Source organism: Geotrypetes seraphini, chromosome 17, assembly GCF_902459505.1.
Source record: "Geotrypetes seraphini chromosome 17, aGeoSer1.1, whole genome shotgun sequence".
NCBI classification, from domain to species: domain Eukaryota; kingdom Metazoa; phylum Chordata; class Amphibia; order Gymnophiona; family Dermophiidae; genus Geotrypetes; species Geotrypetes seraphini.
In genome coordinates, this window is record NC_047100.1 from 48,911,372 (window position 1) to 48,931,731 (window position 20,360).

General features: G+C 43.7%; 1 protein-coding gene across 1 annotated transcript in view; it reads right to left on the minus strand.

The window, feature by feature from the left end:
* LOC117351462 (acylamino-acid-releasing enzyme-like) overlaps positions 1-20,360 on the minus strand; it is a 252,705-nt gene that overhangs the window by 24,761 nt on the left and 207,584 nt on the right. Inside the window, 2 exon segments of the mRNA XM_033926761.1 lie at positions 1,373-1,479; positions 17,246-17,348. Of these exon segments, the coding sequence (XP_033782652.1) occupies positions 1,373-1,479; positions 17,246-17,348 (210 nt within the window).

Here is a 20,360-nt window from a genome sequence, read left to right on the forward strand (position 1 = left end):
ACTTAGTAAAAGACAGACTCTCTGGAGGTGACCTTCTATGAAGCAGAGGAAGAGATGGGTCTGAAAGTATTCCATATGACTCTTTTGCTTATAGCTCTGAATAGTCAATGGAGGAACTCAGAGATGAAGTCAGAGTCATAACCCTTCAGATTGAGAATGATGAGGCAAACCTCAAGGAGAACAAGGAGGAAAGCGTCAACACGAGTGTCTTGAGTGTCGAGAATGCGAGGATGAATTATGCTTCCTCTATGTAGATGCATGCCTCAATATAGGCACTCAACATCTTGGTGTCCAAGTTCAATGACTTGAAAGTCTTTGGGTGTTGTTCAGGCCAAGTTGAGGTAGGAAGTGTAGAAGCAGGATTTGACATTGAGTGCGCCTGCAGTAGCCCAACTAGTTCCTTCTGCAACAGCATGAAAAGCATGCAGAGATGGCACTGAAACCATTGTTAATATGGGTATATTAAGTGCAGAAGTTATGTGTCGAAGCATTAGAGACTTCGATGTTGAAGCATACTTCAAGGGTGACACCAACTGTAAGGATGGCGATCTAGCATCTGCACTTTGATGCTTACAGCGGGTCAATGGTGAAGATGTCTGAGAAGATGCCAAAGCATGCATGGAGGGGGAATTGTGCTTATGCTTCTTATCCTTTTTATGAGGTTCCCCCAAGGCAGGCAGCACTGACAAAATAGACTTTGCTGATGCCTTTGGTACCAGTGTTGATGCTGGAGTTAATGGATGTTGAGTGTTGGCGTCGGAGTCTCCAACCATTCTAGATGTAGATAACCTGAAAAGTTTTTCATATTGTAATTTCCTGGCTTTTAGCAACCTTTTCTGCAGTTTAGAGCAGAGCGGGCAGGAAATATCATGTTGTTCAGGACCTAAGCACTGGACACACCAGTTATATGGGTCTATACCTAAAATAGTCCTATTACACCAAGTGAACTACTAGGAGGTCTTGGACATCAAAGGAAAAAACTGAAGGTCAATTGAAGGTGAGCTGGTAGATATGATTTGAAAGATAGCTTGAAAACCAAGAGAGAATAGAACCAATGATACCAATGGAATGAAGAATTAGTGAGTGATCAACTAGACTGAAGACAGAAGATAAGTCCAGTGACACAAAACAACAGAATGATACTAGTCAAGGGAAGTATGAAGTATGGAAGGTGGAGTCAAATAGGGCGATGAGATGAGTTTCTGTGCTATGGTTGCTTTGAAAACCCAATATATTGAGGTATTCTGCAGGGGGAAAGGTCTAATCTGGCCACTGTTTTTGCAATACAAGACTAAAAGGGAGATGTGGCTAGTAAAAGAAGATTGTCAGACAAGTTATCATGGAAACTAAAGACTTAGAGATTCTCACTCACCGAACAGGGACACCATGGGCTTTCAGAGCACGGTAATACTCTACCCCCTGTTTGTTTGGGACTCGCCTGTCCTCCTCACCCAGCATCAGCAGAACAGGAGTCTTCACCTGAGAAAAGACAGACAACAAAAAAAATAAGCAATCAGAATCCACTCAAGTACACTTCAGGGAACGGAGATTACAGCAAGATGGTAAAATTATGTTCTTACCTGTTAATTTTCTTTCCTTTAGAAGCAGCAGATGAATCCAGAGACCAATGGGAATAGCCCACATCTACCAGCAGGTGGAGATAGAGAAACTGATTAACAGGTGGTTATATTGGCTGGCAATCCTCCTGTCTCATTAGTATAGCTCCTTGCCCAAGCACACGTAACCAGCAATAGGCATCACATGTAAAAAACTTCTTCCCAGGAGAAAAGGCAAAGATACCGAATACAACCATCAACCACAACAAACCGCGTAAGTTGCATAAGACAAAACCGATAGACAACTACCAGAAAGGGAGGGGCTCTGGATTCATCTGCTGCTTCTAAAGGAAAGAAAATTAACAGGTAAGAACATAATTTTACCTTCCTTAGCAAAGCAGCAGATGAATCCAGAGACCAATGGGATGTAGCAAAGCAATCCTTAATTTGGGTGGGAAGCAAATGCCGCCTTCGCAACGACCGAAGCATCAAAAAACCCCTATCGCATGTGCCCGCACATCCATGCAGCGACGCGGAGAGAAGGTACTCTCGGAAGACCAGTTAGCTGTGAGACAAATCTCCTCCAAGGCAAAAAACCTCTGGGCCGAGCCCAAGAAGCAGCCATTGCTCCAGCGGAATGGTCATGAAGTTCAATCGCCACCCGCTCCCCCGCCAGTAGGCAAGCATAAAGAATGTTCTCCTGGACCTAATGAGCGAAGTAGGCATCGGACACCGCCATACGCCTGAGGCGTCCCTTGAAGAATATCAAAAGGAGATATAAACCCTAACAGTTGATAGACCCGAGCTCACGGAGAACTCGACATACGTATCAAAAAATGCAGTGAATAAAAGCACTGCTCCCAATATCTCGTCCCAGGAAGAAGGAAGAAACAAGCGAGCCTGACGGAAAAGAAAGGATGACACCCTGCTAGAAAGAAATAGTGTTACCAGCCGAACTGATAGCCCATATTTTGGAAATCAGAAATAGGAATACCCGTTGAACAAGGCCTGCCACCTAGAAGATTGCAGAGCTGAAGCCATGGCCACAAGAACACCCTGTTCAACGGCACAGCCCTTTGGAAACCCCAAAAGACAAGGAGGAAATAAAGCCTTCGGTAAACTGCGAAGAAATACGTGAGGAATGTACTCCAAATCGTGCTCTCCATGAGGTGCCTGAACATACCGCACTCTGTTTAGGGACTGAACTACATAAAGCTGAGAAGGAAACGAAGAGCCACCTACCCAGTCCTTGTAACAAGCCAAGAAAGGCTCCAGAAACGGAAGGGAATTGAACGCTAAGCCCTTGGCAATACACTTGTGTCAAAAAAGGAACTCTGGAGTGGTTCAAACGATAAGAAGCACCCAAGAAAGGAAACAAACAACCTCCAAAAGGAAGTAGAAGCCACAATAGAAGATGCCCGTAGCACCCAGATAAGCGCAGAAACAACCCGCTTTGCCTAACCAGAACAAGTCGGCCAAGACTTCCAAAAAGCTAGGTCTTAATACTATAATAGTCCCAATATCCATGATGATTGGACCCCAGGTGAGCAACGACAGAGATACCCGGAAACATCTGTAGCCCAGCTGTCGAAAGACTTAGAAAATCCTTCTAATAAGGATGGGGCCGCTCATCCAGAGAATATACAAATACCGCTCCCGGTAGGCGAGCTCGAGATGGCCAATCCAAGCCATCCTCAGCAAGAGGCCAACACTGAAAAAGAGAAGGCGGAGGCAACAAAGGAGCCACGCATTAACCCCCTATCACTGCCCCTCCCTGGGTCCGCCGAATGAGTAAGGAAGCCTAGAATCGAGAGACGAGGCTATGCGGACTAGACCCAGGAGATATCACGTTCGTAAACAGTGCAAGAACGCCTGAGCCACAAATCTCACTATCCAGGATGCAGAAGATAACACTAGTACTAACATGCCCACTCTCCAGAGTGCACCCAGCACTCTGTAACATACAAGAAATGGTCCATGCTCAGAAATCACGGAGAGTCTATCTAAACTTAGACCTAGATCTACGAAAGGATCAGCCAACAGAAGATGAAGAAGAGATAGCACCCAATGGAAGCCGAACAACTTCGCCTGCCAACTGAGTACAACAGCTACTGCCCCAGCTGTAGAGAAATACCCCCATCCAAATACTGATCAAAAGGACCCCCAGCGTCCTTCCTGAAGAAAGATCTGATGCTCTAGCAAAGTAGCCTGACCCTGCTCAAGAGTAGAAGAAAGAACCACTACTGAGCTGCCTCCGAAGACCTGACTCCTGGAGCTGAGGACGGAAGTCACCGAGCCGCCCCAACCCGACAGCCCGGGATGGGCGGTGGGCATAAGCTAGTTCAGCAAAGAGCCAGGCATGTCTCGAAAAGAGAAATCACGCCGAGCCACTAAAACAAACCGAGTGAAGCAGGAGGAGCCTACCAAATAATTGGAGCTCTGAGATACCGGAACTCACCAGAACAACAATCGACTGCTGTAAAGAAAGAAGGGAAAAGCAAGCCGAAGTTCCTAGTGTAGTCAGCACTATGGATCCTAGAAACTGTACAGAATCCCTTGCTCATCGTCCTGGAAAGCGAAGAAGAATGCCAATCTGAAACCGAGACCCCACATCTAAGTCTGCGGAAGAAACACCAGTGTTTCCAATCTGAATAAAAACCTCATCCTGATATACATATCAATAGTACCGGAGAAAAAGCGCTGTAAATACCTCATCTGTACGTGTAACGAACTGAGGAAAAGAAAACACCCTTTTCGCATCCGACCAATGTCAGGAAGTCCTCCGAGACAAGAGGCAGACTAGAAGAAATTGGATGAATCATTTGGTAGCGTCAAAACGGTACCACCGTCCACCTCCACAAGCGATCGTGAAGCCAAAGATAGGTGAAATGGCAAGTGCCAAAACCGAAAGCGCTGCTCCAGGAGAGGCAGGCAAACCTAGTGCCGATTCTGAGCTCATAGAGAAAAGGTAAATCGACTCTCAGGTAGTCAGCAGAAAAGTATATAGCTGCCCAATGCCCCCCAGCTTGGCCACCCTGTAGGTAGTGGAAACCCAAGCACTACAAGAACCGTCCAGAGGACGCGGAAAGCTTCAAAGAGAAACATAAAACCTGAGGAGGAGGCAAAGGTGCAAGCAACCTGAAAAGTGTACACAGCCCCCTGACGTTGAAGGATAGAGACTACTCCCCCATGAGACCTGACGAGGCCCGGAAGAAGTCAGGATCCCCACAGAATGCCATGCAACAAGTCAGCAAATGGCAGGATGAGGAATGGAGGAACCTTAAGAAGAAAGAAATTCTCTTAGGGGGATAAAAAAAAAAATCAAGGTGCTTAAAGCAACCCATGAAATAGTTCTAACTTCATATAATGTGAGTGAAATACCTATGGCCTCTAAAGGGAATACGTACTGGATGCAATCAAGACGCTGTATCTAGTTGTCTTTGAAAAACAACAGCAACGCAACAGGTATGAGACAAAAGAGTTGTGCACTGCCCTTAGGACAGCTCTTTGTCCACGAGAAAGCTTAAAAAGCTGACAGCAGAAGAAGGATCCTCACAAAATACAGCCGTGGTCATCAAAACTTAGCTGGAGAAGAAACCGAATTTCAGCAAAGTAGACCAAAACGGAAGACTGAGAATGAATAGAATAAAAAAATGCGGCAGGCTGCAGTAACTGAAACTGTGTGCCAGGAGTTCCAAAAACCAAACGCACCCAAAAGGCAACCTTGATGTGAGGGTAAAAATTTTGTACCTGGGGCAATGAAGTGGTAAGTGGCTTTCCCAGAGTCACAAGGAGCTGCAGTGGGAATCAAACTCACGACCTTAGAGTGCTGAGGCAGCTGCTCTAACCAATAGGCCACTCAAGGGCTAGGGTTTTTTTTTTTTTTTTACATCACAGGGACAGAAAGCAGCTCTGCAGCACTACCATACATACTGCGCTCCCAAACTGCACTCCCAACAGATAAACTGAACCGCACGACCAGAAAGAAAGCTAACATGCAACTTCACACACAAAGCACTGCACAGGGAAAAAAGAAAACAGACAAGTATGCACCTGCTCTTTTTAGGAGATCCACCGAGAAAGAAAGAGAAACCCCCACCAAGTGCCGGGAAATCTCAAGCTGCAAATCGCATTTGTGCAGCCAAGGACCTTCCTGCTCCCCCCTGTGTAGAGAAAAGCTGAACTGGGCAGAGGAACAGAAACTAGAGTTTCCCTCCAATTTACCCCCAGGCCTAAGGTGCATGGTCACCCAGTAACTAGAAGTGTAGCAAATAATACTCATTAAGACCCTAAGCGCTGCATCACCTCTACTGGGGCTGCACTCCCTCCACGTGTAAAATTCAAACAAACAGGGAGGCCTTGTGAAAGAAGAGATCACCCGCTGCAGCGCAGCTGATAACGGAGAGGCGTGGCACCCGTTCAACGCAGTCAGGGAAAACCACCGGCGCCCCGTTGTGGCGATGCCAACAATGGAGGACTCTAAGCGCGCCACACCCAAGCGCGGAAAACGGATTCCCTCAAATGCCGGAAAATTACCTATTCAGTGGTCCTCCACCTCCAGAATATCCCAGAAACCGTGGCGGAGCTTCCCCAGCAGAAGAAAACACGCTTGCGTTGAACTGCCGCAAGCTGAAAACCCTTTTTACTTTTTTTTTTTTTTTCAACCTTCCGAGCCAAAGTGATAGCTGCAGCTGCCGCGACGCTACCGCCCGGGAAACTAACCCACGATCGCGCTTCCGCGAGCGGGAACGGCTCGGACCTAAGTTAGAGGAGCCTCCACCAGCGCCAAGGAACAAAATGCGTGCTTCTGGCCCGTGGCAAACGCAAAGCCACTACAACTTCCAGCCACACACCCAGAGGGTTCCGAGGTACTGCCGCTTCCTGGGCTAAACATATCATGGAGGCCACCAGCACTTGAACACAGCTTCACCCCCGCGATAGCTCACAAGCTCCAGCGCGCCTCCAAACCAAAAGAAGCATACTCACATACAGAGGCTAGAGCCCATCAGTGCTGGTATATGCCAGTAAAAGCCGGTTGCTCAGTACCATGAGGCCCGAAGAACCCTTCATAAACTGTGGAGTCCTGATTTTTTTTTTTTTTTATATAACCATGGGAAGAAGAAAAAATAGGGACTCAATCAAACCCTCTATCATTGGAGGGAGGGTGAGGCAGGGACAAGGGGGGGCCCAAGTGTAACCTCTAAAGCCGGCACCGTTCAGCCGGACACCCCTGTCTCACTGAAGAGAAAATCTCAACAGGAGCAATTGAAATTTCCAGCCAGAATCCAGGAGCTATTGGAATAGCGACTTTCCCCTGCTGGGAGATAGAGCATACTAATGAGACAGGAGGATTGCCAGCCAATATAACCACCTGTTAATCAGTTTCTCTATCTCCACCTGCTGGTAGATGTGGGCTATTCCCATTGGTCTCTGGATTCATCTGCTGCTTTGCTAAGGAAATAAGATTATTAGCCACGCCCTTTAAGCATATGCCAGACTATAGTAAAACCCAAAATTGAGAGTCTGATGATTCTTTATGACTAACAGATTGATGAATAAGCTTTTGAGACAAATAGTCACTATACTGAGTTACACCTGAACAAATGAACGCTTGTCCATGAAAGTTTATGCCTTAAAAACTGTTAGTCTATACTGATGCCACCAACCTCTGTGATATATAGGTTACTAGAAATATATACATAACCCTTTGAAAGTGAAACACAGGATTACTTCTTAGAATTCCTCAACACACTCCAAAGGACATGGACAACAGTGAAAAAGGTAATTACTGTGGATTGGAGATGCAAATAAAACAAATTCTCCTCATCATAAAGGACAATGCTTAACTACTATAAATAACAATCTCTATCATTCTTTAGTTAAATTTGTAAATCTAAATAATGGGGAAAAAAAGAAATTAAGTAATATAAGCATGTACGGAAACGTGACACGATACAAATAAAAAAGAAAAGAAACATATCTATGAAAAAAACCAAGATCATATCCATACAAATCCATAATATTCTAAACTAAAAGCTGAAAAAAAGAGAAAACATAACATAAGTTAACAAAAATGCTTATATACCACAGCTACTGTGTTCCCAAAAATAAGACACTGTCATATTAATTTTGGGTCCAAAAAACGCACTAGGGCTTATCTTCAGGGATATCTTTTTTTTTTGCGTGTGTACAATGATCATCTCTCACCCATCCCCTTGTGCAGCATATTTCTATCCCTCCCTCCCTCCCATCCCCCCCATGCAGCAGAACCCGGAAAGCAATTTCATTGTGTTGCATTAGATCTAATCTAAGCACTGTTCTTGTATGCCACATCTTCCCTATAAAATAGAGCTTTAAATGGTTAACAAATAAACAAATTATAGAATATCCTTAAACAAACTGAATTGAAAGAAACTGGGCCTCTTCTCCCTTGAACAGAGGAGATTGAGAGGGGATATGATTGAAACATTCAGGGTACTGAAGGGAACAGACTTGGTAGATAAGGACAGGTTGTTCACCCTCTCCAAGGAAGGGATAACGAGAGGGCACTCTCTAAAATTGAAAGGGGATAGATTCCGTACGAACATAAGGATTCTAGACAAAGTTAGACAAGTTCCTGCTGAACCAGAACGTACGCAGGTAAGGCTAGACGCAATTAGGGCACCGGTCTTTGACCTAAGGGCCGCTGCGGGCACGATGGACCACTGGTCTGACCCAGTGGAAATTCTTATGTTCTTACGTTCTATCTGGTGTGATATCAATGACCAGGGAGCCTTCCAGGCCACCTGTCTTCAGATTAGTTCCGAGTAGTCTAAAGTTACAATGTATTGCACAAGGAAACATGGATTCCCACACCAGAACAGGTAGTACTGTTCTACATTTTACAATTATACAAATGGCAGGCATCAACCAACAGACAGTAAAAAAGTGGGGATGGAACTTTACACATCAACCAGAGAGGCATAAATCAACACCAAGTAATAGATTTACTGCAACAGCATGAGATGAGGAGTATGTAAAGGGTTTGGCAGGATAATTTATCAATTTCTGAGGAGCTGGTGGACTATTTGTTTGCTAAAATATAATTAGATGGTGGATAATTGGAAGGGCATATTTCAAAACTCTCACTAAGTGCATATTAGCTAAGCTGGACTTAAGAGGGTTTTGGAAATAAGCCTTTCATTTAGTATTTAACATTTTGCTGGTGTTATTCTCAAATAATTTCCCATATGTAGAATTCTGACAACATTTTTTAATTTTGATGCCGCATTATTTTAATGTTCTCTTAAGCTGTGCTAGATTTTATGTTGTTAATTGCTTTGGACAGAAGATTTTATGGTTATGTAAATATTTTAGCTGGGAGGGGGCAGAGTTTTGCTGTTACGAAACTTGTATACGAGAGGTCAGTGGAACAGGTCTAACAATTGTTATGTCTCTGTTTTCAGTGGGTGCTGCTGTGGTGCTCTCACATGTAAATATTTTTCTCAAGGGTGTGATGAGAGGAATTATGCTCACATCTTGTTCAATATTTCTTCTAAGGACTGAGTTGATGTGAGCGCACACACATGCATGTGCGTACATAAATATTTGCAGGGAGGTTGGAAAGAATTCCATGAGCTATGCTCTGCATACTTCACTTCTTGTTCACCTACAGGTTTTTTTTTTTAATTGATAAGTTTTCAACTTATACAATCAAGATAAACTTGTACAGAAAGAGGATTCATGATAAGGAAAAAAAAAATTATCAAAAGACAATTAAACAAGCAATTAAAATAACTTGACATAAATCTTCAAGTTCTCAAATAGATCCAAGATGTAAACCAAATGCGAGTACATCAAAAAGAAACGATCTTTATAGAATCATAAGCTATCAGAAAGTAAGGATATCTAAACTATTTAGCAGTCTCCTCGAGTCGGGACAAGGACAGGAAGGTCGTCAGTTGGGGAGGTTCAAAGAAAACATACTTCTGAGTTTTATAATGAATTACACATTTACAAGGATGTCTAAGAAAAAAGGTTGCCCCTACCTACAGTTTAACTACACTCGTATTTATAGATGTTTTGAATTTTACTCAGTTACTGGATGTTTATAAGTTGAAAGGATGAAGTTATGACTGTCTTATTTTGGTCATCCTGTCAGAAGAGAAAGATTATTAGAGAAGGACATCATGTTTGGAAAGATCAAAGGAACCAGGCGATGAGGGTGACCTGCAATCAGATGGCTGGACACACTGAAAATAACCATGGGATTGATGCTGGAGGACCTTATTGGACTAGCACAAAACCAATGTCTTTTTGGATCTATAATTCATGAAGTCGCTAGGACTCGAGCATGAGTCAATTGTACCTAAGAAGAAGTGGAATATCTAGGGATCGGTTCTGGGGCTAATTCTATTCAACATATTTGTGAGTGACATTTTTGAAGGGTTAGAAGGAAAAGTTTGCCTTTTTGTGGATGACAAGATTCGCAACAGAGTAGACTTCCTAGAAGTAGTAGACAACATAAAAAGGGATCTACAAAAATTAGAAGAATTGTCAATGTTTGTCAGTTAAATTTTAATGTAAAGAAATGCAAAGACCCGCTAGATAAATATAAAGGACGTCTCTTCTTAATTATGACGGGTACAGCTGTACAGTTGATTACGCACAACTGAAAAAACTGGGAGTGTCTTAATTTTGCATTCTGGTGGGCAAATTTATGTTTAATATATAAATATGAGAAAATGAATACTGACTTGTCAGGAAATACAAAAAATTTCAAATTAATATGGGGTCCATTGATGTCTTTTGTAGAATTATTATAGTTTTGATTTTTGCTGACATTAATTGCACATCCGAGGGGGGGGGGGGGGGGGTGGATATATATTTTAAATAAATCTCTGATCTTTCCTGAGGGGATTGGGATGGGGGGAGGGTATTTTTTGGTTTTGATAAACCGTTTCTGAATGTCTATAAATGCTTAATTTTATGGTTATGACATGTATGTTATAGTGCACTTTTTATAAGTTCTGGAAATTTAATAAAGAATTATAATGATAATTGTTGGGGAGCGTGGGGGAGAGGGGTTTTAATCTGTTTGTGTCTAGCAAGAATATTAAGTGATGTTTAAAGTGTAAAATGTTTTTATCCTGTATTCCACTTATTGAAAGTGTTAAAAATGAATAAAAATTTATAACCACAGACATGTCTGTGGCTGGGCAAAAAAAGAAATGCAAAGTAATGCACTTGGGATATAGAAATAAAAAAGAGCAATAAGTACTAAGGGATTAGAGACACAAATAGATCAGGAGAGAACTTGGGGTGATAGTGTCTAAGGATCTCAAGACAGTGAAACAATGTGACAAGGCGGTGGCTGTTGCACAAAGAGAGAAGAAAGGAGGTGTTGATGCACCTGTACAAGTCATTGGTAAGGTCCTATTTGGAGTACTATGTCTAGTTTTGGAGGCCGTATCTCTTCAAGGATGTAAAAAGACTTGAAGCAGTTCAGAGGAAGGTGATAAAAATGGTACAGGGTTTGTGCTGTAAAGTATGAGAAAAGACTGGAGAACTTAAATATGAATAAGCTAGAAAGAAGGGAAATGAAGAGAGGTGATATGATATAGACATTTAAGTACTTAACAGGTATTAATATTCAAACAAATCTCTTCCAGAGACATAGAGGTGGTAGGACATGAATGGAGGTTGCAGGGACTTAGGAGTAACGTCAGGAAATACTTTTTCACAGAGAGTGTGGTGAATGCTTGGAACACCGTTCTAGGAGAGGTGACAGAATCAAAAAGGGCGAGTGAATTAAAAAATGCGTGGTATAGTTGCTATGCATTGGAAAGACCCATCTATGCCTAAGGAGAGTGAATAGAAATCATGACTACAGCAGCTGTTACAAATAGTGTGCTTGATGGACAAGAAAAACATCAAAAGGACTGTAACCTAATTAAAGATAAAATATTTGGTTGACAACAAGAGTTTAATGTGGAGAGAGATGATTCATTGAACAGGGGAGAAGTGTCCTGAAGAAACAACTGGGCACGTCACATATATTTCTTGTAGAGGGGCATCACCACCTCCTTTCTTCTCTCTCTATGCAGCCTAGAATTCTTTGGCTAAATCTGTTATAGTACAAATGAAACAACCTGCTTCACAGAACCCTTACACGTCAGCCATGACTTTTCAAAAGCTAGGTCGCAATACCAAAGTAATACGAATATCCATGTTGATCGGACCCTAGGTGAGCAAATCCGGAAATACCAGGAAACTCAACAGTCCGGCTGTCGAAAGATTCAACAGATCCGCATAGCAAGGATGGTACAGCCAATCCAGAGATTCTACAAATACTGTGCCCTGAAAGCGAGCTTGAGATGGCAAATCCAAGCCATCATCAGCCAGGGGAAAACATGTAAAAAGAGAAATCAGAGGCGAAAAAGAAGCAACGCTGCTACCCCCACTGACCGCCACTCCCTGCGTCTGCTGAAGAAGCTAGGAAGGTTTGAATCCGAGATGAGGCCATGAGGTCTAATTCTAGTTCCATACAAAGTAACTACAAGGCCTGATCAACAGTTCTCCAATGTCCAGGATGTATAAGATGTCGCCACTACTACAACTACTAATCATGCTTTCTAAAGCACGGAAAGGCGAACACAGCGCTGTACCTGTCAACCTACAATAGACAGTCCATGCTCTAATATTGTGGCGAGAAAGTCTATCCAAACCCTTTACCTGTCCGGTAAAACGAAGCGCTGACCGAAGAGGAAGATGAGATTCCCCCCCATTGAAGGAGAACAAGTACTTTATTCGCCCACTGAGCTCCTCACATACATTCCCGGCTGTAGAGAAATACCACTGTCTCAGCCTTGTCCTAAAAGTCCTTTAATCGTCATTCTGGAGGAATGGGCTAAAACTCCTGAAACGGTAGCCTGACCATGCTTCAGTCCAGAAGAATGAACGAGTACGGAGTCTCCTCTTAATACCAGACTCCTTGCGCTGAGGATTGAAGGCACGGCGCCCCCCCCCCCCCCACAGCCTGGGATGTTGGGTGAATTTGAGCCAGTCCAGCAAAGACCAGGGCATGCGTGTGAAAAAGTTAATCTCGCTGAGCCACCAACTGATAATGAACGATGCTCGAGGAGCATACGAGATACTACAATTTGAGCCGTGAAATACCAGGAAACACAGGAACAAAAGCGACTGCTGGAGCTTTCGCATGTGAAAGCAAGCCAAAGTTCCCAGTGGAATCACCACCCTAGCTCCAAGAACCTGTACAGATTCCCATACTCACATACGAGGTGACTGAAGAAGGCAAACCTGAGACCGAAATCTGTCGCCCCAGACTCTGGGAAGAAACCCATTCCTCTCCTACGTGAACAACAGCCCCTGATATTTCAAGAATAAGACCAGGAGAAATGAGCTCTTTGGAAAAGAAGTGCACATAAAGGAGAACACCCTGTGTGTCTGACAAATCTACCGGGCTGGAAGACATCCGAATCAAGCAGTCTTCGAAGAAAGAAAGTACCAGAATCTCCGGTCTGCGCCAAAACACCACTACTGCCAACTGCTCTAATATTTTGAAAATGTTCATGGAGCCGTGGCGCGGCCAAACGGCATCTGCCAAAACTGATAGTACTGCTCAATGAGAGCTAAGCGAAGATAGAGCAAATTCGGTAGCCATAGCGAAAACGGAAAGAAGCTCCCCACCATTCTCCGGAAATGTCTAACTCTGAGAAACTAACTAATCATAATGAGAGCCAGCTCCCATCTGACCAACTACCCCATCGTAGGCACAAGGAAGTAAATGGAATAACTTCCCTTAGGCTAGGCCAAAGGAAGTCAGCCTAAACCTAAAGCGCTGCTCGAGAACAACCAAGCGCAGACACTGCTGATATGGTGACCACATGAAAATTCAAATAATCTCAGAGTTCCCTTTGGAAATTTTCAACTTCAAGAAACGAAGAGACTCATATGAAATTCAACGCTAGTCAGAGCAATTTCCCCTTTCATTTTGGGCACCATGAAGCAAATGGAACCACTTCCCTCAGATCTGGAAGAGCTGAAACCACTGTTCCAAGCACTAGCAAACATTGAAGGGGATCATGCACCAGCTACACCCCGGGATACTCAATACACAGGGACACCAAGAAAGAATCTGAAATAGAAGAAAAGAACGCCAAGGCGCAAGCAACATGCAGAATGGGCAAAGTCTCGTGACCTGGCAATATTACAGCTCCCATTCCACTAGAAAGCCAAAAGAGCTGGCAGCGGAAGTAACAACCTCTACAACGAGCAGCAGAGGTCAGGGAACGAACTGGAGGAAAACCGTAAGTTCTGATCAGTAGAAAGGAACACCCCTGAGAACCAACTAGCCACCCAATGGAATAAGGACTATGAAGGAATTTGGAAAAATAAGACTAAGCTGCGGCAGCCTGCGGTATCTGAAAACCGCCTGTAAGCTACTCCAAAATCCAACCGCCCTTAAAGGGGAACCCTTTAACCAAGGCAGCCCAGGGAAGGCAAAAGGATGTACACCCCTGCTGAAAACCCTGCCATGCTAGAAACAGCAAAGGACAGTCTTGCCCACAGGAAAATGCGAATAGCTAGTATGCCCCATATGTACAGTAAGAATTTCCACAGCGCTACCGAACACACTCAGTGCTGCACAAGGCACCCACATTAAGGAAACAGCCAAATCCACCTAGGCTCACCCTTTGGAAAACGTGATTGCACTCTCCCCAGCAAATAACACACTAGTCATCCCCTCGAACCTTATTTACCAAAAATTTCCAGACTCCTAAATAAGCATCTCCTAAAGGTATCCATTCAACCTTCTCCTAAATAAGCATCTCCCTTAGGTATCTGCTTAACTGATTCCTTCAAAGATAGGTATCTTTCTTCAATTGCCTATATCGTTTTCCCCACTGAACCTTGTAATCTACTTGATCCCTGTCGAGTTATTTCTATCGATAAATCCAGATATCTTATATTTGTATTTCTATACCACAGCATGAAATTTACTTGAATCATTGTTATGTAATTCCCTCGGTAATGTCCTGATCTCTTTTAACTGTAATCCACTTAGAACTGCAAGGCACAGGCGGAATAGAAATCACTAATGTAATGTAATGTAATATGAAGAGAGACTCGACTGAAACACGGGTACTCACCTGCGACTGACATAAGTTGCACCGTGAGTTGCCTGCTACCGACCCAGAATGAAGAAAATCTGAAAAGCCAAGCAAGCACTGGCTTACCCTCCCGAGAAAACACTAGCGAGGCAAGTAATCAATTCGGGAGAACAACACAACCCGAGCTCACACGGCTCAGCAATGCAGGAGCTGCTGGAAACCGCCCATGTAACCGACCCTAAAGTCACAGAGGCCACGGCAGACGGGAAGCAAAGTCAGCTGCCAAGGGAACTCACTGAACGCTGTGGCGCTCCCACCAGCGCAGGAGCCCGAGCGCGAGCCCCATGCTCGCAATAAGACACCAGCCCCAGTATGCTGTAAAAATAACACATCAGCTGAATCATGCAAACCCAGCCGCAACACACACTGACGCAAGGCAGGTCCAATGAGGACTCCAGCAACACAGTGGTGAACCCGGCAGTGCCCGAGAACCAGCGCGTGCATGTGAGCACGGACAAATGTGCCTGCTCCATAGAACCGTGCCGCAAAAACACTCCCGGAACCAACCGCCACAATATTCAACACCGCCGGTGCCTGCAGGAAACACACAGCGCGAGCCACGACGTGCGCTTCAGAGCAGGAAACCAAACATGCGTTCCTGCGCGCGGGAAGGGAACAGCTCCTTAAAGTAACTCGAACTACATACCCGGAGCCCTTCCTTGAAGAAAATACACACAATCCGCAATAAATTACATGAAAGAAAACATTGCCACCACCGCACCAAATTCAGCGTGGCATCAATAAATCACAAAGCCGTTGTGCAACACCATGAAAGGACAAAACCCGCAACTGCACAGCTCCAACCATGGGAGTAAGCAAATATTTACAATTTTTGCTTCCAGTGCAGGTAGATGCCGGTAAAAGCTCTCAGCACTAGCAGGGTAGAAATGCAATTCAGCCACTTTTTTTGGGGGGGGGGAAGGGAAAGAAGAAATGAGAGACCAAGGCATACCCTCTATCACCGGAGGGAGGGGGCCCAGGTGTAACCCCTAAAGCCAGCACCGCTCAGCCGGACACCCCTGTCTCACTGAAACCTCAACAGGAGAAAACAGTTTTCCAGCCATAGCCAGAATCCAGGAGCTAATTGAATAGTGACTATCACCTGCTGGGAGATAGAGCATACTGGAGCTACAGGAGGAGTGCCAGCCAATAGGACCACCTGTTATTCAGTTTCTCTATCTCCGCCTGCTGGTAGATGTGGGCTATCCCATTGGTCTCTGGATTCATCTGCTGCTGTTGCTAAGGAAATATGAGTTTTCAATTGAGTTCTTAAGTGCTTGTAAGAGCAAGCACTACGCAACAGTGGCCTAAATTCCCTGTCATAGAAAGCAGCCTGAAATGCTAGTGTATGTTCCAAGGATTTCTTGCTCTTCCAACCCTGAGCAGACGGAAAATTAAACAATGCATGTGATTCTCCCCTGCTTATGGAATGCTATGAGAAATCTATCGGTCATACAGTTGGAGCAATACCATATGCAACTTTGTAACAAAGACAACCCAGCTTAAACAGAACACGCGCCTCCACTGGAAGCCAATGCAACTCATGGTAGAAAGGAGTCACATGGTCATATTTCTTTAGACCATAAATTACAATAGTCTATTCTGGAGGTGACTAAGGCATGGACTACTAAGACAAATGCTTCGGTTTCGATGAGTGGCCTCAGCATTCTTAACTACTAAAGCCTAAAGCATAAGAACACCTGGCAGGTTCCCTAGTTCTTGGGAAGTAGCAGCTGGTCACAGAACCACTGTCCTTTAACACTGGATAAACTGCAAGACTACTTTTACTGGTTGTAACAAATTTAAATGACCAACTTTGCAAATGATTATTACAATGAGGCTTGTATTTAAATTTTTATGCATGAACTACACTTCTCCCTCCGTATTGGCTGTGATAGGGGATTAACAGAACCGCAACTAATGAAAAACCGCAAATAACTTTTTTATATGTTATTTGCTGTTTTCTATTAAAAACCATCATGAATATGGTGAAACCACGAATAACATGGTAGGAGACCTGGCCTGTATCTGAAGGAGAGGCAAAACACGGTAGGTAAGCAAAGAGCTTGGAATCAGCGATTTCTCTATGCAAGATGATGTAATTTGGGGGGGGGAGCCAGCAAGCTAAAAACCATGAATAATTGAAACCGCAAATATGGAGGGAGAAGTGTAGAACTAAACCATATACATAGTTCACAAGCTGTTACTGAAATTTTGTTGTCTGCATTGGAACTTCATCTGTAACCGAGCCCAAACTGGAATCAGAATCAAAAATGTAGTGGCTGGATTCTCTACACAGAACCAGTGTTCTTAATAGCTGCAGCCCTTCTAATGGTATTTTTATCACTTCAGAAGAGCAGTGTTGGTCTGTCAATGCCACAATTTCTCACATGCTATGTAAAATAATCCCTCCTTGCCTTGCTAGCCCTGTACCTTATCCTATCAATGATAAAACCCACACAGAAGCAGTCAGGAAAATTTGTTATCAAAGACAAGAGAAGGATAAAGCATTTTTACCTGAGGGACATACTTGATAGGAGATTTATCTAGCATCTGCTTCCACACAGAGGCATCCGAAAAAATGTCCATGCAGTAGGGAGCCCCTACCTCGACACTACACCTGCATAAAGAAAGAAGGATCACATAAAAAGAGCTGGAACTGCTGTTGGAAAATCTTCCATTTTGAGTCTCAAATTAAATATCCCAGTGTTATCATCATTATAACAATATACGATTTGGGGAAAATTCTAAAACTGGCGCCTAAACTTAGGCCCTGGTAGGCGCCCTACTAGTGCCTCAATTAATTGAAAAACACCATTAGAAACGCAAAAAAACAGCAAGGTTAAAGCGCCTACCAGTGCCGAAACAAAAGGTGCCGGAATTGTATTTACTTAGGTGCTTTATGGCACCTAACACCAGAAGTGGCCATTTGGCACTGTAAAGTGCCTACATAGACGTGATTCATGGTATAGGCCTGCATTTCCGGTGCCTATCTGTCCCGGAGGCGCGATTCTGTATACGGCACCAAGGTGTGATTGACCTGCAATCAGCAGCCACTTTTTAGGCATCTGCCGATATCAGTGCCCTATACAGAATCTGGGCCTTTATTTCAAGCTATCAATTTAAGGACTAGACATAATGGCCGAGACTCATACTGGGGATGATTTTCAAACCAGTCTAATTGTATCAAAAATATTCTTGCATCTACATCGCAGTTCCAAACATTGTGCCATGTGGGTAAATGTACTTACGTTTCATTATTGACAATTAGACAAAATCTGCCTGCAAAAAAAAGCAGCTATCAAGTAGTACCACCTAGTTTCCCTTTGTACTGTACTTGCAGGTAGTCATAAAGGACTGAATCCTATACATTTACCTAAAAAGATTAGTGCTGAGAAAGCACAGATCTATAAATGGTGCTCTGGATACAAATCGCTCAATTCTTCCAAGCCCCAAACAGGCGATATGGGAATCCACCAGAACATCTGCTTTTATTTTGTTGCTCCAAAACTTTGAATACTCTTTTCTTAAATTTGGGGTGCTGTTGAAAGCCCATCTCTTTCACCTAGCTTATCATTTGGAGCAAACATAAACAACCTCCCGTCTGGACATGTGCAGACACAGATGCTACAAGTAGTTATTTTAAATTATAAGTTTCTCTTGCGTGAAAAGAATGATTATAGCTCTTTTCTAACTGATTTTATGGCGTTCCTTTCGAATATGTTGAATATTAAATGTAAAACGCATTTACCCACTCATGGAAAATGTGGAATATCAAGTTTTAAATAAACAATAAACAGGGCTACTCAGTTCTGATCCTTGTGGTCCACAGGCAGGCCAAGTTTTCAGGATATCCACAATACGTATGAGCATATCAAGGAGGCAATACATGCAAATCTCTCTCATGCATATTCATTATAGATATCCTGAAACCCTGGCCTGCCTGTGGACCTCGAGGACCAGAACTGAGTAGTCCTGGTTTATAGAATAGCGCTTACATCCAGGAACCATGATCAAATTTAAGCGTGACCATTGGCGCCAACAAAAATATGGTGCAAACACCTGCACCTAAATTTAGGCACAGATGCTCTTATTCTAGAATTATGTACACAACTTATAGTAACATAGTAAATGACAGGTCTAAGTCACAACATCCAAGTTCCGTCTAGGCTCTGTTGTAAAACTTTCGGTTATACATGCTGTACGACTAAGTCTAAGCCGGGTAGATCATCCGGCTCACCTGGTTTAAGAAGCAGAGCTATCAAGGCATTATTAGCAAAATGCAGAAAGACACCCTTCTGCAATGCAACGTTATAATAAGCAAGCAAGGGACCACAAAGTTGAGTCTCTAGTAAACGGTAAAATTCCCTGGAAAATCCATCTGGGCTGGGAGCCATGCCAGCCTTACTGGCTTTGATGGTCTTCTGCAGCTCAACCGCCTGTACAGACAAATATCCGCCTCCTATAAAAGCGGCATCCCCGAGAAAGCTAAGTAATCATTTACCATAGCAGCTGGGGAGGCAGGAGTTTCACCATACTGGGAAGCAAAATGATTATGTAAGACACAAGCTATGTCTTCTGTTCAGGAAACCACCGCACCCCACGTGAGATCATAGCCAAAATAGGTTTCTTACCTGCATGAGAATCGACTAATTTGGCTAACAGCCTACCCAGCTTATTGCCATAGCATTGAAATTGATACTTGCGGTAAGAGGACCACTTTTGATTATGAGAGCAAAACAGTGAGTTAAGTGCTGCCTAAGCAGATAAATACTGTTCCCTAGAAGCCACCAAAGGGCAGGCCACGTGTGCCCTCTTGGCCACCTTTAATGCTCATTCTAAAGTGATAATTGCTTTGTTAAGTCTCTGAATTCTGGTGCAGGTATATGCTAGTATATGGCCCTGTAGGACAGATTTGGCATTCTCTCAGAACAGAAGTGGGTCATCCAGATGCTGCGCATTATGGTTAACATAGTCTTCCCACTGATCTAACAGGAATTTTTTTGAAATCAGAATCCTGACATAAATAAGCGGGAAAACACCAGTGACTTGAACGAACTTAACGGGCATCTAATTGATTATCAACCCATACCGAGGCATGGTCTGATATATGAACAGAGCTCACTTGGGCCGCCGTAACCTGCGAAAACAAGGAGGAAGACACAAGAACATAATCAAGACGAGACCATGAGCCATGGGCACGGGACAAATGCGTATAGTCCCACACCTCAGAATGCAGAAGTTGCCACGGGTCTATCAGGTCTAGCATAGAACAAACATTTTGAAGCAAAAGACCCTTGGGACCTATGGGAGTCATCGGGCATGAGGATTTATCAAGGTCCGGGTCCATGACCAAGTTAACATCCCCCAACAATAGCAGGGGGTCAGTAGGATATCGGGATCGAAGTGCAATCAAACTTTGAAAAAAGGGTAGTTCAGCCGAATTGGGATCATACACCACTAAAAGGAAATAGCGCAAATTCCCCACCTGCAGATGCAATAGCAAGTATCGACCAGCTGCATCTTTATCTAAGACCTGGACTCCAATGGGGGAAGATTTACAGATGAGAACTGCAACCCCTCCTTGGCGACCCATGGGGGGATGAGAAAAAGACTTCTCCCACCCACGATC